This window comes from Patella vulgata, chromosome 9 (genome assembly GCF_932274485.2).
Source record: "Patella vulgata chromosome 9, xgPatVulg1.2, whole genome shotgun sequence".
In the NCBI taxonomy this organism is placed as follows: domain Eukaryota; kingdom Metazoa; phylum Mollusca; class Gastropoda; family Patellidae; genus Patella; species Patella vulgata.
Genome location: NC_065887.2, coordinates 1893291 through 1908919, shown reverse-complemented (window position 1 = coordinate 1908919; position 15629 = coordinate 1893291). Strand labels below are relative to the sequence as shown.

General features: G+C 34.9%; 1 protein-coding gene across 1 annotated transcript; it reads left to right on the top strand.

The window, feature by feature from the left end:
* The first annotated feature begins 229 nt into the window (after window positions 1–229).
* Window positions 230–14691, top strand: LOC126832469 (kinesin-like protein KIF9). Its single transcript, XM_056103406.1, has 12 exons — window positions 230–250; window positions 1567–1622; window positions 2136–2226; window positions 2886–3055; window positions 3480–3509; window positions 9412–9579; window positions 10038–10123; window positions 10957–11079; window positions 12285–12464; window positions 13376–13494; window positions 13917–14021; window positions 14550–14691. Exons 3-12 carry the CDS (start codon window positions 2140–2142, stop codon window positions 14667–14669), a joined length of 1188 nt encoding a protein of 395 aa, XP_055959381.1. The 5' UTR covers window positions 230–250; window positions 1567–1622; window positions 2136–2139; the 3' UTR covers window positions 14670–14691.
* Window positions 14692–15629: the final 938 nt, after the last annotated feature.

Sequence of the window (15629 nt, the reverse complement as noted above, 5' to 3'; positions counted from 1 at the left end):
TATCTACCCAGGCTAACAGAAGTCACATCAGTTATGATGCGTTATCAGAACAACAGAAGTACGAAGTTCGTCAACAAGTCAGACGATACCTAGAGGGAACAGTTGACGAGGTTGATGTAAGTATACGATTGGGTTTCATTGTTTAACAAGCCTTATCTAGAGGGAACAGTTGACGAGGTTGATGTAAGTATACGATTGGGTTTCATTGTTTAACAAGCCTTATCTAGAGGGAACAGTTGACGAGGTTGATGTAAGTATACGATTGGGTTTAATTATTTAAAGATGTCTTAGTAAGAGATAAACCCTGCCTATTGTAGGTCATTTAACAGTTCAACCACAAAATAGAAAATCAAGACTTGTCAAGTACCATGGATGCTATGATAATAAAAAATCTAGGGTACATTTTCTCCAAACTTCAAACCCTCATAACTTCACACAAAATAAAGGGGGGGTAGGATGTCCGAATGGTTAGCACGTGCACGCTGTATCATAAGGTCTGTCATTGAGTTAACTGACGTGGTTTCAATTGCCCGGTTGTATGTGACAAGGAGTAGGGTCGCCTCTTCAACCTTGTGGGTTTTCTCTGGGTCCTCCGGTTTCCTCCCACTGTTAAAGACCACTACGCGCAAGCAAATTATTGAAATAAAAAATTGAACCATATGTTAGTCCCAAAATGACCTAGTTTGTGTCGAGTGAACGTTAAACCCCATTTCTCTCTCTCTCTCTCTCTCTCTCTCTCTCTCAAAGAAAAGTTTTAACAATGATTGTCTTGTTATCAAGCAATGGTGTAAGCTTGATCACAACCAGAGAGTGATTGTTAATACACAGCTTCTATTATATTCAGTAATTTTATTTAATAAATGTTTTATGTTTTGTTTGTTGTGATAAACATGGTATGATTAATTACCTTTGTCATGTGAACTGATGAAATAACTCAACTGTCATAAACAAAATGTCATTGATTGATATTCACTGAAGTCTAGATACTATGTGAACAACTTTACCTACATTGACTGACTAAAGTTACTCTCCATTCTTACCGACACTGTATCAGAGATTCCTCAACCACGGTCTGAAGGAGTACCAGCACAGTTTCAGGGGTTATTCCACCCAAGGTGTACCAGCAGTGTACTAGGGATTAATCCATCCAAGGTGTACCAGCACCGTTTCAGGGATTTTATTCCACTTATAATAAGGAGTTAATTTGTTTCCGTCATGTTTACATGTATCATTCACTCAGTAAGTCCTTGACTTGCTAACCTGCCGGTCCCCTGTTCGATCCCTGCGGAGGCTGGATTTTCCGGCATGATTCCCCCTTGTTGGTGGTGCAGGATGGAGGGTCTGGTAATACACAATGTATAGTCAGTCATTAGTATGGGACGAAAAAACGAAGTCACATGTACACATTTAAGTGCATATAAAAGATCCCGATCCCTTGGCAGTTGAAATTCGATATAAGAGTAGGCCATAATGCCGCTGTCCAGATAACACACTGTATGGTGTATGTCCATTTCATTTCATTTCATTTTTATATGTATTATCTATTTTATCTTTCTAATTGTGCAGATTATAAACGTCAGACAAATTCAAGGAACATACGAAGCTTTTAAAGAAATTTATTTGTAAGTTTATTTTATTTAAAATTCCCCTTTATCTTTAAAACAGTTCAAAAAAAGATAATGAAAAATTAATATTTTGAAAATTTCATTCAAATTTGGAAGATGTAGTGTTGACTGTTTATTATTGTAGCAATGGCATTGGAGAAACAAGACAAAGTCTTGATTATCCATTTTATGTCATTATATTTTAAAGTCTCACAGGCGTTCTAATTAGGCCATGATTTTGGACACACTTGAAAGTTACTCAGAATTTCCAGTCTGCTTTCCTGTCATCCATGCCAGTCATGGAAAAAATGAAAAGTTCTTTGGATGGTTTGAAAAATCAAGGTCCCTCGAATACTATAAATATTCCATGGCTGAATTTTTTGGAAAGATTTTTTTTGTACAGCCTTGTGTATTCCATAGAAATGGTTATGTCTTATTTTTTATATAAAATATGATTAAATTTTTGTTGTTATTTAAATGCTTGTTGTACCCCTGAATAATGTTTTTTTTTTAAAAAAATTGTTATTTAAGACAAATGGAGCATGAGATAGAGGAGAGATTACGTCAGAAATACACACTGATTGATAGGACCGATCCCATGGCCGTAGCCGCAGCTCAACAGGTGAGATTCGTGTCACTATGGCAACTCTTAGGGTCTCGTTCCAAGGTGGCGAAAACAGGTAATATGACCAGGTAGAATTGATTCTACAATATCTAAATTAAGAATTAGATATTAGTTTAAAAAGTTCACATGGTCAACCATTTAGAGATTCCACTGTAACCCAGGTATTATTTAATCTTGGGTATTTAACATTAATTTCTTTAGCATCCATTCAATATCCAATCTTTGTTTAAAAATACGTAAAAATCATTTAAAATCACCCCAAATCATCTAATTTGTACTTGTGTCCAGTTTAAAGCTGACCATTCAATTTTGATAATGAGTGTCCAATTTACAAGCGTTTAATTTTCTCGATCACTGTTAAAAAATAAACAACCCAATTGATTATTGAAATATAATGATTAAATTTTTATTAAATACTTGTAAATTGAACACTTATAAATATAATCAGCCAGAAGAAAATGATTTTTACGAATTTTTAAACAAAGATTTGATATTAAAAGTATGTGAAAGAAATTAGTGCTAGATACACAAGATTAAATAGTACTCGGCTTACAGTGTAATCAGAGGCCAAATCAATGTCCACTTTGTAATTATATTACTAATATGTAGAAATTGATTCAGTTAATTATTTAAATTTTTTCCTGTTCTTTCTACAGGCTGGTTTGATATCGGAAGACACTTCTATGGTTGGTGAGTCAGACGGTTCAGGATTCGGTGTCGGTAACGCTCCAAGATCCGCAAAAGCCGAACCATCAGCTGTTGTACAGTTAAAGAAAAAAGAAAAGGAAAGAGAAAGTAAAAAGAAGGGATTTAAGGACAGACAGAGGTTAGTTTTATTTACGATTTCTTTTCTCTAATCTGAAATATCTTTTATTTAACGCTGACAAAACACTGAATCTGTAAAAATAAAAAAATTCGAACCACATTGATTTAAAAAAACAACATAATTATTGGATTATTGATTGATAATTCGTCATCAAAACCAATAAAATAAGATTATTGATGACATAGAAAATATTAAACCTAGCTCTTTTGTATTGATGATGACTTTCATAGGTACTTCTTTGGTGTACCACAAGGTTCAGTTCTTGGACCAAGGTTCTTTAATATTTATTAGACCATTTCTATATATACAAACTCTCACCAGTTTAAATATGCTTTCATTTCTTCTTTAATCTTGGTAAAATTCATTATAATTTGAATTTGTAAAAGTATGCACGTGTATATACATTAAATGTTTTCTTTTAAAGTCGTCAAAATACACAAACTTCCCTGCTTGTGTAAGTTATTTTATAAAACTGTTATAGACAGTAGGTAATAATATAGTTAGATCATTTTAAAAGACATTGCTTCTGATACCAATAACTATATAATATTTTTAGATGTCATAATTGAATATATACCCCAATATATTATTTAGCTTTGAAATATAGAGCCCAGTCTAGTTACAGCTGTTACAGGAAAACTCATTTAATATCTTCCTTCCTTAATATTGAATATATTTTATTCAAGTATAGAGTCCAGCTTAGTTACAACTATTTCTATACTAGGATAACTCATTTAATATCCAAAATATATCCTTCCTAATATTAGATAATATTATATTTTATTCAAGTATATAGTCCAGCTTAGTTACAACTATTACTATTCTAGGATAACTCATTTAATATCCAAAATATATCCTTCCTAATATTAGATAATATTATATTTTATTCAAGTATATAGCCCAGCTTAGTTACAACTATTACTATTCTAGGATAACTCATTTAATATCCAAAATATATCCTTCCTAATATTGAATATATTTTATTCAAGTATAGAGTCCAGCTTAGTTACAACTATTACTATTCTAGGATAACTCATTTAATATCCAAAATATATCCTTCCTAATATTAGATAATATTATATTTTATTCAAGTATAAAAGCTCAGCTTAGTTGCAGATATTATATTAGAACAATTCATCCTATCTGATCTGATATTTCCTAAAATATATATTATCTTTAAATGGCATTAATATAGATTTAGATATAATATTTTAACATTTAATATTTATATTTAATGTTCAGTTCAATTTAAAATTAGATGGTGGGTTGGGTAGCGGAGTAGTATAACGTGTACACGTTTGATCAGAAGGTCTGTTATTGAGTCAAGTGCCGAGGTTTCAATTCTCCAGGTCCTCTGATTACCTTCCACTGCTAAAGACCCCTACATGCAAGCAAATTTTAAAATTTGAACCATATGTTAGTTCCGATATGACCTAGATTATGTCGAGTAGATGTGAAACCCCATTTCTCTCTCTCTATCTAGCTCTCTTTAAAATGAGATTAATTGTGGTAAGAAATTTAGACCTTGCTACCAAGATATGACTTTATATAAATTAGACTAATTTTTGATTTGATTTGACATGTGTTCTGGTGCACGATAATTTAAAGAAAAGTTAGCGAAAAAATTAAATATAGGTTACACGATAGAAATTATGTCTTTTATATTAGCTGGTTGTCATGTCATCTCATTTGAGATTTATAATGTATGAATACTGTGATAAAATATTTATTCTATGATGTTATATTCTTATTATATAAATGTTATTTATTCTATATGTCAGGTTGTAATGCTATATTAACGATATTTATTCTATATGGTATGCCTGAGAATACAATGATGTCATGCCTGTATAGAATGATGTCATGCCTGTATAGAATGATGTCATGCCTGTATAGAATGCCTGTATAGAATGATGTCATGCCTGTATAGAATGATGTCATGCCTGTATAGAATGATGTCATAATCGTGTTATATTAACAATATTTATTCTGTATATCATGCCTGTATAGAGGATATCGTGTTATATTAACAATATTTATTCTGTATATCATGCCTGTATAGAGGATATAGTGTTATGTTAATGATATGTATTATATATGTCATGCCTGTCTAGAGGATAGAATGAAGTAAGTAGAATCTGACAAACAGATTAAAGCATGATTTGTCTCAATGAATCACAGGACACACATTAAGTCTTTAGTCACAATAAATCATTATACATATCACACTTGCATCCTGCATTCAATAAATCATTATAAAACATATCACAATGGCATGCTGCATTCAATGCCCTTCAATTCCTATTTTTGGTGTGGTGCTTTATTGCACACTAGCAGTTGTTTCTGAAGGATATATGCCATACGAAACAATTTCTGTTTATTTTCTAGCAGGAGATTCCATGCTCCCTAAATCATATTTGGACTAGTTGGAGAATTTATCCTTCACTCAATATACATGCAATAAAATTAGGTATTAGTGTTTGAAGTGAGATGCCTAGACAGGACGGTTGGGGTGGTCTAGTGGTCTAAATTGTTGTACTTTAAGCTCTAGCTAGTCTAGTGGTCTAAAGTGTTGTACTTTAAGCTCTAGCTGGTCTAGTGGTCTAAAGTGTTGTACTTTAAGCTCTAGCTGGTCGGTCACCTATGGCTTGCGGTCGTGGTTTTGATCCCTAGTGTGAGCAGGAGCGGGGTTGGATGGCTGAATGGTTAGTGTGTGCGTCTTGTATCATAAAGTCTGTCATTGAGTCAACTGGCGTGGTTTCGATTCCCCGGTTGTACGTGACAAGGAGTAGGGTCGCCTGTCCAACCTTGTGGGTTTTCTCCGGGTCCTCCGGTTTCTTCCCACTGCTAAAGACCCCTACGCGCAAGCGAATTAATGAAATAAAATTAAACCACATGTTAGTCCCGAAATGACCTAGTTTGTGTCGAGTGGAAGTTAAACAACATTTCTCTCTCTCTCCCCCCGCAGGATAGATCACTGCCCATGCGCTCAGCATCTTGTCTGCGCTATCATCCTCGGTGGAAGCAGACTTTAAACACTAATAGAACAAGAAGAAAAGCCTGACGAATACGACGCAATTTTATTACATGTTAATATTTCTTATATACTCCTTTGTTTCTCTTTTCATCATTCAACTTTATTTTATTTTTTTATTAATTATTTAACAGTAGGATTATTTCGGCTGTACACGCCATGAGTGCTTTTAACGGATTGGTACAAGACAGGTACTGGACATAATTAACAGTTTAACAGCCTCAGCAGCACCTGATTCACGTTCAATCACTCACTTGTTTGTACAATACACAAGCCAGGACATAAGGCACCTATCATAGATACTGTCAGACACAAAATATAACACAATATAGTATTATATGTTGGAGCCAAGCCTCGGCATAAATTATCACATGTCCTTGAATTATAATAAATACGTACATCATGTGATAATTTATGTGTGACAATGTTAATGACCGTTCCCCTGGAGCCAAGCCTCAACATAAATTATCACACAGCCTTGAATTATAATAAATACGTACATTATGAGATAATTTGTGCCTAACGATGGTTGTGACCAGTCTCCTGGAGCCAAGCCTCGACATAAGAATAGAGATTGTTTCAATTATTGGCTGAGCACTAAAATTATAGCACAAATTTAACGTCTTGATCAGTCGAAAGGTTGTGTTCTAAAAATATTTTATTTTAAGTTTTCTTGATTTTTTTTACAATTATCAAATGTTTTATAATCATTTCAGAAACTGTTACATCTGGCTTTATCTTTTTTTCGTGAAATCATCACAATGTTTTAGAAATCATTTCAGGCCCTGAGTTCACAAAGCATTCTCAGACTTAAGTTAAGAATTTACTCAAAATTGTTCACGTTATTTTAACTAAAATATGACCCTTTATAAAACTTTTGTTGTTATAAGGTATCAAATAAGGATCAAAGATATTTCTCATAAACATGCAGTGATTGAAAGTTGAAATCTGAGAATGCTTGGGGAACTTAGGACCAGGTCATACAATTGTTTTACTCTTCAAAAAAAGTAGGAGGTTGTGATATGAAATAGTCATGGACACTTGACATGCTTTGAGAGTATGTTCACAGATGAAGAACTTATCGACCCAACAGAACCACTGAGCTGCATGTGCGACACGCAATAGCGCCATACACGTGGGAGGGGTTCATTGTCAAATTTGATGAAAACTGCCCCTTGCTGGTTTATCCTATCCATGTTTGCTTTCCTATTGGTTCTTGCATAAGATTTACTGTTTAGCGCATCTTTGCTTTAATGTGTTAAGTTTAATTTGGTCAAGCGACAACACTGCAAGAATTGGCCATGGCACTGCAAAAGGAGTGTGTCAGATGGCCCCAAATCGTGATTGGATGGTTGATTAGGAGCATGACATGACGAATTGCTGAATGTCTGAGGATTGGTGGAGCAATTATTCATTATTAAGACAAAAATCAAAAACGTCCAATTTCACTTTTGACAGTGTATCTATTTGCAAGTGAAATTGGGCCGTCAGATAAGCTGCCCATATGAACTGTTTATGTTCATGTGTAGGCAATTGGCCTGTTATTAACATACACTGGTTACCTCTAATAAAAACAGCAGTGCATTTCCGCACTTTTGTATTGTTTCTGAATATTATCCCCTACTTTTTTTGAAGAGTATATATAATTCTCTAATAATATGATATTAATTTATTATTTATAATATTTTATTTAATTATATAACCATTAATTAACCTGGTTTAAACCACTGAAACTAATACAAAATAACGTCAGGATATTTAAACCCCCTTCCCACTTCTCACATTTGGTGCCTGTGATGCTGTCAAAGAGAACATGTCTAGTTATTTAGATTGGGCGAAAAGCTGAGATCACATGTAGGGGCCTACAAATTAGTACTGCAGGCACACACTAGGCGAATCATTCGGCCGCATCCATCGGTCAAATCAATTGGTGCCAAATTTCACCTAATGTGTCTCCCTCATAACAATCTGGTTAAAACACAGATCCTACATCGTTTCGTTTTTTATAGTTTAAAATTTCGTTTTACTTATCTTTACTACACTAGGATCTTAAAGAGTTGTTATATAATGCACGCTCTGGTTGATGTGAGGGATTAGCCAATGAAATGGTCCTTTGCACCAAATTCTTGGCGCGCAATGGGCGGATCTGTGGGTATCCTACTAGAAACATCAACCTTGATTGGTTAGTCAAATGTCCGACATCATAGGGTTTAAAGTTACTCAAAGCCACTCGTATGACCCCTGGTGTGACCTTCCACTACAACTGGTCAGATCTTCATGTAGTAAAGGCCATCAAAAGTATAAAAAAAACGGAACGAAATATAGATGTGTATTTGAATCAAATTGAGTGGCTGCATCCATCGGTCAAATCAATTGGTGCCAACTTTAGCCTAGTGTGTTGCTGTCTTAACAAGATCGTGATTTGAAGTACAGTAACGTATAATTGAGTTCTTTAACAGTTCTAACAATCACGAAAACAGATGTGGTATGAGTAGAATCGTGATGTAATCAATCAAAGATTTCACCTCTCATGATTGGTCACGATGTAATCATACTCAGTTGCTGCACACCTTGTTGGGTGAAATTTTTGTGTTAAATCAATTGACACCTGTTGAACTCGAAGTAACAACTAATAATTCTATCTTTGCTGACTGATTATGAAAGGCATAATCAATATATTATATTATTAATCTATAATATTTAACGTTAATGATTCTTGTGCCATTTTTCATATTCATTCATAATTTCTCTGTTTTCCTGTAGTTTAATATTATTTTCGTTAATTTTAATTATAATTTAATACCACTTATCATCATGCTAAAGTTATTAATCTAGAACAGCTGATTGTCGTTTCATACATTATCCATTCTTTCACAGCTTAATCCATATTGATGATTTAAAAAGACTGGGGTTGGATGGCCGATGGTTAGCGTGTGCGCGTTATATCATAAGGTCTGTCATTGAGTCAACTGGCGTGGTTTCGATTCCCCGGCTGTATGTGACAAGGAGTAGGGTCACCTGTCCAACCTTGTGGGTTTTCTCTGGGTCCTCCAGTTTCCTCCAACAGCTAAAGACCCCTAGGCTCAAGCGAATTATGGAAATAAAAACTGAACCATGTGTTAGTCACGAAATGACCTAGTTTGTGTCGAGTGGCCGTTAAACCCCATTTCTCTCTCTCTTTTGGTCTTCGTCCTTCATTTATATCGAACTTATAAACATGAATTATTACAAATGTCACATGCAAACGATGGACAAGGAAAATAAGTTGATATTTCATGTTTTTAGAATCTATTAATATATAATAATTGTTGTATGTTTACAGTCCTGTAGCTGGTAAAGCATCCACCAGTCCTTCACATTCAGCTAAAGGTGATCGGGAATTAAAGTCACCCCATACCCCTGTAGACAGGAAGGAGGACAAGGAACTCGATGGCACGGCTTCACCAATCAGCTCCATGGGAACAGGCTCCAACATAAAAGAACGACCCAGGTATGAAATCACATGTAGACAATATTTAATGGGTGATCAGAAGCTGCTTTGAATTCACATGTAGACTATATTTAAAGGAGTAATACTGTTTTCTATCTGTTTCAGCCAGCACACCTCCCAGTAATACTGTTTTCTATCTGTTTCAGCCAGCACACCTCCCAGTAATACTGTTTGCTATCTGTTTCAGCCAGCCCAACACCCAGTAATACTGTTTGCTATCTGTTTCAGCACACCACCCAGTAATACTGTTTGCTAACTGTTTCAGCACACCACCCAGTAATACTGTTTGCTATCTGTTTGTTTCAGTACACCACCCAGTAATACTGTTTGCTAACTGTTTCAGCACACCACCCAGTAATACTGTTTGCTATCTGTTTGTTTCAGCACACCACCCAGTAATACTGTTTGCTAACTGTTTCAGCACACCTCCCAGTAATACTGTTTTTTATCTGTTTCAGCACACCACCCAGTAGAACAACAGCTTTTGAAGAATTTAAACAGGAAAGGGGAAGTAAAATTAACAGTATACTTATAGAAAATAAAGGTACATTACATTATTATATTATAACCAAAGATGTATTTTATTTGGGGGAGGAAGGGGTTGGTTCAGACACTGTATTTGGGGTGATGAGGCACTGACCATATTTGATAAGCATAATGAAAACATTGATCTGAAGTCGTTGATAATTACTCTTTCTACCGTCTGATGGCACTTCACATTGCTACACATTAGATACCCCTTGTCGGTTTTAGGACGTTCACTTTCCTGACAATTCAGGGGTCTTATCCACGAAAGACCGAATTATTTTAAGGATGCAACCTATTCATTGATTAAGAGCTAAAAGTCTAAGCCAAGGAAATGGTTATAATCTTACAGTATCCGAGCTTAAAGATACATTATGGGAGATAAGATAAAGAGATGGCAGTTCTCGCTATAATAGTTAAAAACTAGATAATGTAAAGGTAATTTGCTGAAAATTTCAGTCAAATTGATCAACTATGAGCCGAGAATGAAGCGTGTGAAATTTTCGCATAGTCTCGGTCATCATTACTAAAATCATTAATATAAACAGCATAGTCTCGATTATCCACTGTTTTGATTTAATTATCAATGGCCGTTAAGCGGCATATAGGAATCTAATCCAGCCAACATCAAAGGCTAGCCTTGACATCGAGAGTTTATTATGGTCTGGATAAGTTAATTAATGTCTAATTGATAATTTAGATAACATTTCAGGCCTAAAGAAAGACTTGTAATATGCTCTTGCATGTTTAAGTTTTTGAGAAGAAGGCCCCTGGACATGACTTAACTCACTGCATAAAATTATGATTGTGTATAATACAATTGTATTAGATATTTTTTTTATTAATATGTAGAAATTTTGGCCGTAAAGAAGAAGTTATATACAGAGAGAGCAAGGACGATAAACGGGAATAAGATAGAAATAGATAACCTGAGACAGAGGCTAGATCATTTAAAAGCTGATAGAGAGGCTCAAGGTATGGTTGGCGTATTAATTAAACATTATAATAATAATGTAAACTTTTAAACTAATCTGGTATTATCATACCTATTATTAAGGAAAGGAAGAGTCCAATATCAGTTCTCCAAGGCAACTTGATGAGAGTGAAAAAAAAAATAAATGATAAAACCAAAAGAAGAGACATCTCTGACAATCATTCAGTCAAATTCCATTTTTATTGGTGTAATGTACAACGGTGACACATAATCATGTCTGCTCATTAATAACGTTATTCCACACTGTCTGTAAACTCATCATGTTTGGAAACAGTTCAGTTCTCTACATTTCAACGAATATTGACATCACAATATCAAACATTGTGTTGAAACAGATGAAATAAAAATGAAATGGGGTTTTATTACGTACGGGATTTGAATATTTTGTTGACATGTGGTTTTTAATTGTGGTATGAATTGAATACTGTACGGGAATTAAATATGAAAAATAGCGAGGTTCACCTATTTTTATTATGTATGGGATTTGAATATTTTGACATGTGACTTTTAATTGTGGTACGAATTCGTCTGCTTAAATAACGATAAGAGTTATGCCCCTTTATTTTCGGTAAAATGTCCGACAAGTAAAATTTTGAAATCCCATCACTGGTTTAATGCCTACTATTTTGCTCTGACTGGGCTAATGGAGACGGGCATACGCCAAACAGTTTGAAATTTTGCCCGGACAGCAGCACTATGGCCTACTTATATATCAAATTCCAACTGCCAAGGGATCTTCTACATCCATGTCAACGTATACACAGGACCTCAGTTTTTTGTCCCATCCGAATGACTAGACAGCTGTCTTTGTCAGGCCCTCCATCCTGCACCACTGACAAGGGGAAACCTCTAGTAAGTAGAGGGGGTTGGATGGCCGAATGGTTAGCACGTGCGCACGCTGTATCATACGGTCTGTCATTGAGTCAACTGGCGGGGTTTCGATTCCCCGGTTGTACGTGACAAGTAGTAGGTTCGCCGGTCCAATATCAGGGTTTTCTCCGGGTCCTCCGTTTTCCTCCCACTGCTAAAGACCCCTTCGTGCAAGTGAATTATTGAAATAAAATTGAACCATGTGTTAGTCCCAAAATGACCTAGTTTGTGTCGAGTGGACTCTCTCTCTCTCTTTCTCTCTCTCCCTTTCTAGTAAGTAGGAAGGTGATGTGATTATTTGTTGTGTTTTTATCAGGTACGATGTTTAATGAAGAAGGTGATGTGATTATCAGTGAAGAGGAATTTAATACGATCAAACAACTTAAAGAAATGAAGCAGTCGTATCGCGTGAACTTTGATGAACTCAAGAATTTAAAATCAGAAGTACAATATTGTCAGAAATTGGTGGATCAATGTCGACAGAAACTCATACAAGGTGTGGATTTTATACTTTTATATCATGGCTTTCACTTCCAAATTTTTCCAGCTAGATTAAATAGATATATGATATTTAAACATACATTATGCAAGAGCTAAATCTGCCTATTGCAGGTCTTTCTTTAGGCCTGAAATGTTATATAAATTATTAATTAGACATTTATTAACAAAACAAGACCATAATCGACTCTCGATGGCATCGGATACTCGAGATTTTAATTAGATTAAAACGGTTCGCCATTTAAAAATTTAATTTAAGTCCCCATTCTACCAGTGCCCTGGTTACCACTGTGCACACATCTTGTCAAAACTACATACAATGATAACACAACTTTATAGATAACTTGGCTGAGAATGATGTAATTTGAATGACCAACCCTTTATTAAACTCTTAACTAATGTATCTTTAAACAATAACACAAACTAATGGAAAACAGCTACTAATTTATCTGGGTGACCCTACTCCTTGTCACATACAAGCAGGAAATCGAAACCATGGTATTTAACCGTTAACAAAATTTGGGGGGTTGGATGTCTGAATGGTTAGATGTGCGCGCTGTATCGTAAGGTCCGTTATTGAGTCAACTGGTGTGGTTTTGATTCCCCTGTAGGGTCACCTGTCCAACCTCGTAGGTTTTCTCTGGGTCCTCCGGTTTCCTACCACTGCTAAAGACCCCTACACAGCAGAAGCGAATTATAGAAATAAAAATAAACCATATGTTAGTCTCGAAATGATCTCGTTTGTGTCAAGTGCATGTTAAACCCCATTTTTCTCTCTCTCGCTCTCTCCCTCTCTTTCTCTCTGATCAAAGGTGCACATGCTAAACAATATGGCCGCCCAACAGCCCTAACGGCTTGTGAAAGAAAGTAAAAAGACCTATTTTAATTATTACACCTGTATTATTGTAGAGTTTGATAATTGGTATGCTGAGAGTTTTTTAAATGTAAATGAAGAGAATTCTACGAGTTTAGCTGCTGGCCATGGAATGAGACCGGGTGTTTTAATGGCCTATAATACACAACCTATAGTAAGTAACATTTATACATATATATAAATAACATACAATAAAAATTATCTGGTTCTTTTAAAGGGGTCAGTGTTGCCATTTATAATAGGAAATGAAAATGACATGAAATGGGGTTTAACGTCCTACTGTTCTGCTCCTAACCTGGGCTAATGAAGACGGGCATACACCATACAGTGTACTATGAGCGAAATTTTGCCCGAACAGCGGCACTACGGCCTACTCTTATATCGAATTCCAACTGTCAAGGGTTCATTGATTCGCAAACCAATGTGTACAAAGAAACCAGGTTGTGTAATTGTAATGAAGTGTTGTGTAATTGTAATGAAATGTTGTGTAATTGTAATGAAATGCTGTATAATTGCAATGAAATGTTGTGTAATTGTAATGAAATCATGTGTAATTGTTATGTTATATAATTGTAGCCTGAAGATGAACAAGAGAAGTTTGATAGATTACAACGTGAGTTATTGATGAATGATCCGGATTCCATGTCGTTTTATAATGCTCAGATGAGAACTCAAAGACGAGTAAGTACTATAATTCCCGACTCGAATCAAATCAAATGAGAGTTTAACATCCAACTTTTGAGAAACTAAGCATTGTCTATATAATTTAATGCAATAAAATGGTTTTTTTTAACGTCCTCCTGTTCTGCCCCGACTGGGCTACAAATGATGGGCATATGCTCTACAACAAGTGTGCTATGAGGGACATTTTGTCTGGACAGCACCGCTAAGGCTTACTCTTATATCAAATTCCAATTGTACGTGACATGGAGTAGGGTCGGTCGCCTGTCCAACCTTGTGAGTTGTCTCTGGGTCCTCTGGTTTCCGCCCACTGCTAAAGACCCTTATGCGCAAGCGAATTATAGAATTAAAATTGAACCATATGTTAGTCCCAAAATGACCTAGTTTGTGTTGAGTAGACTTAAACCCTCTCTCTCTCTCTCTCTCTCTCTCTCTTTCTCTCCATGCCATTGAAACAATTCATCACCATATTGTTGTTATCAAGTGATTAACAATCCGTTTAAATATTATTATTTTACTTGTTTTCAGAAAACTTACGGATCAGCGATGGCCCAGCCCCAACCTAGTTTCAACCAGCAAAGAAGTGTCGGAACACCCACCATGAACATTAGAAACCGTCCGCCAACATTACTACAAGTCCAGTATTAAAAATATTACAAATTTTATAAAATTTTACTTTTAAGGGAAAAAAACCTTTTAGTGATGTGCTTTTTATACATTTACAAATTTGTGATTTTTAGATCAAAATTTTATTTTAATAATTTATTTGTTAGAAACGATTTAAATATCTGTTGGCCCTTCAAAATATCATCATTTATTTGATTTCTAGAAATATGCGTGTAATATGAATATATTTAAAAAGACAACACACACCGTGGTGTATTTATTCTCTTATATATCATCCAGATTACCCAGACACTAAAGTCACTTGATGTATAGTCTTGATCATCTGGACTTCATGTAGTATCTAAACACTATATATATTACACACATGCTATGAAATTATTATACCCAAAGATGTGCATCTAGTACGTTATCTTTTCTGGAGAGTTAGGGGGGATAACTCAGTGGACACCCCCATTTTAAATTTTTTATAATATTAACCCGAGAGATAAAATAGTCCCATTACCAACCTAGTATTATTGAAAACAATCTGTGCCTAAATTACATTCAAGCATTAACAAAATATACATAACGATTACACTTAGCATTAAGAAACGTAAACTTTTTACATGATAAAATGTGCCTAAATAACCATAACCGTTATATACTGCTAATCATACAATAAAATATATTCAGCTTGTATAATTGTATATAGAGATTGGTCATTTAGACAATAATGTGCCTGTATACTCAATCAGCATTATTAGATCTATATTTCACCTATAACATTGTAACAAGGTGTATATTTTATTGAACACAGTCTTAATTAAAGATGGTAGATTTTACTTTAGTTTAATTGTTAATGAATAATAACCAACCTCAAATAATCGAAGATGGATTAACATTTTTTAGGGTCTATCTGGTCCCCAACCCTGGTATACAGAACAGTGTTTATTTTGAATGTAGTAATGTTTACCACAAATATATGTACGCTACAGAGATATT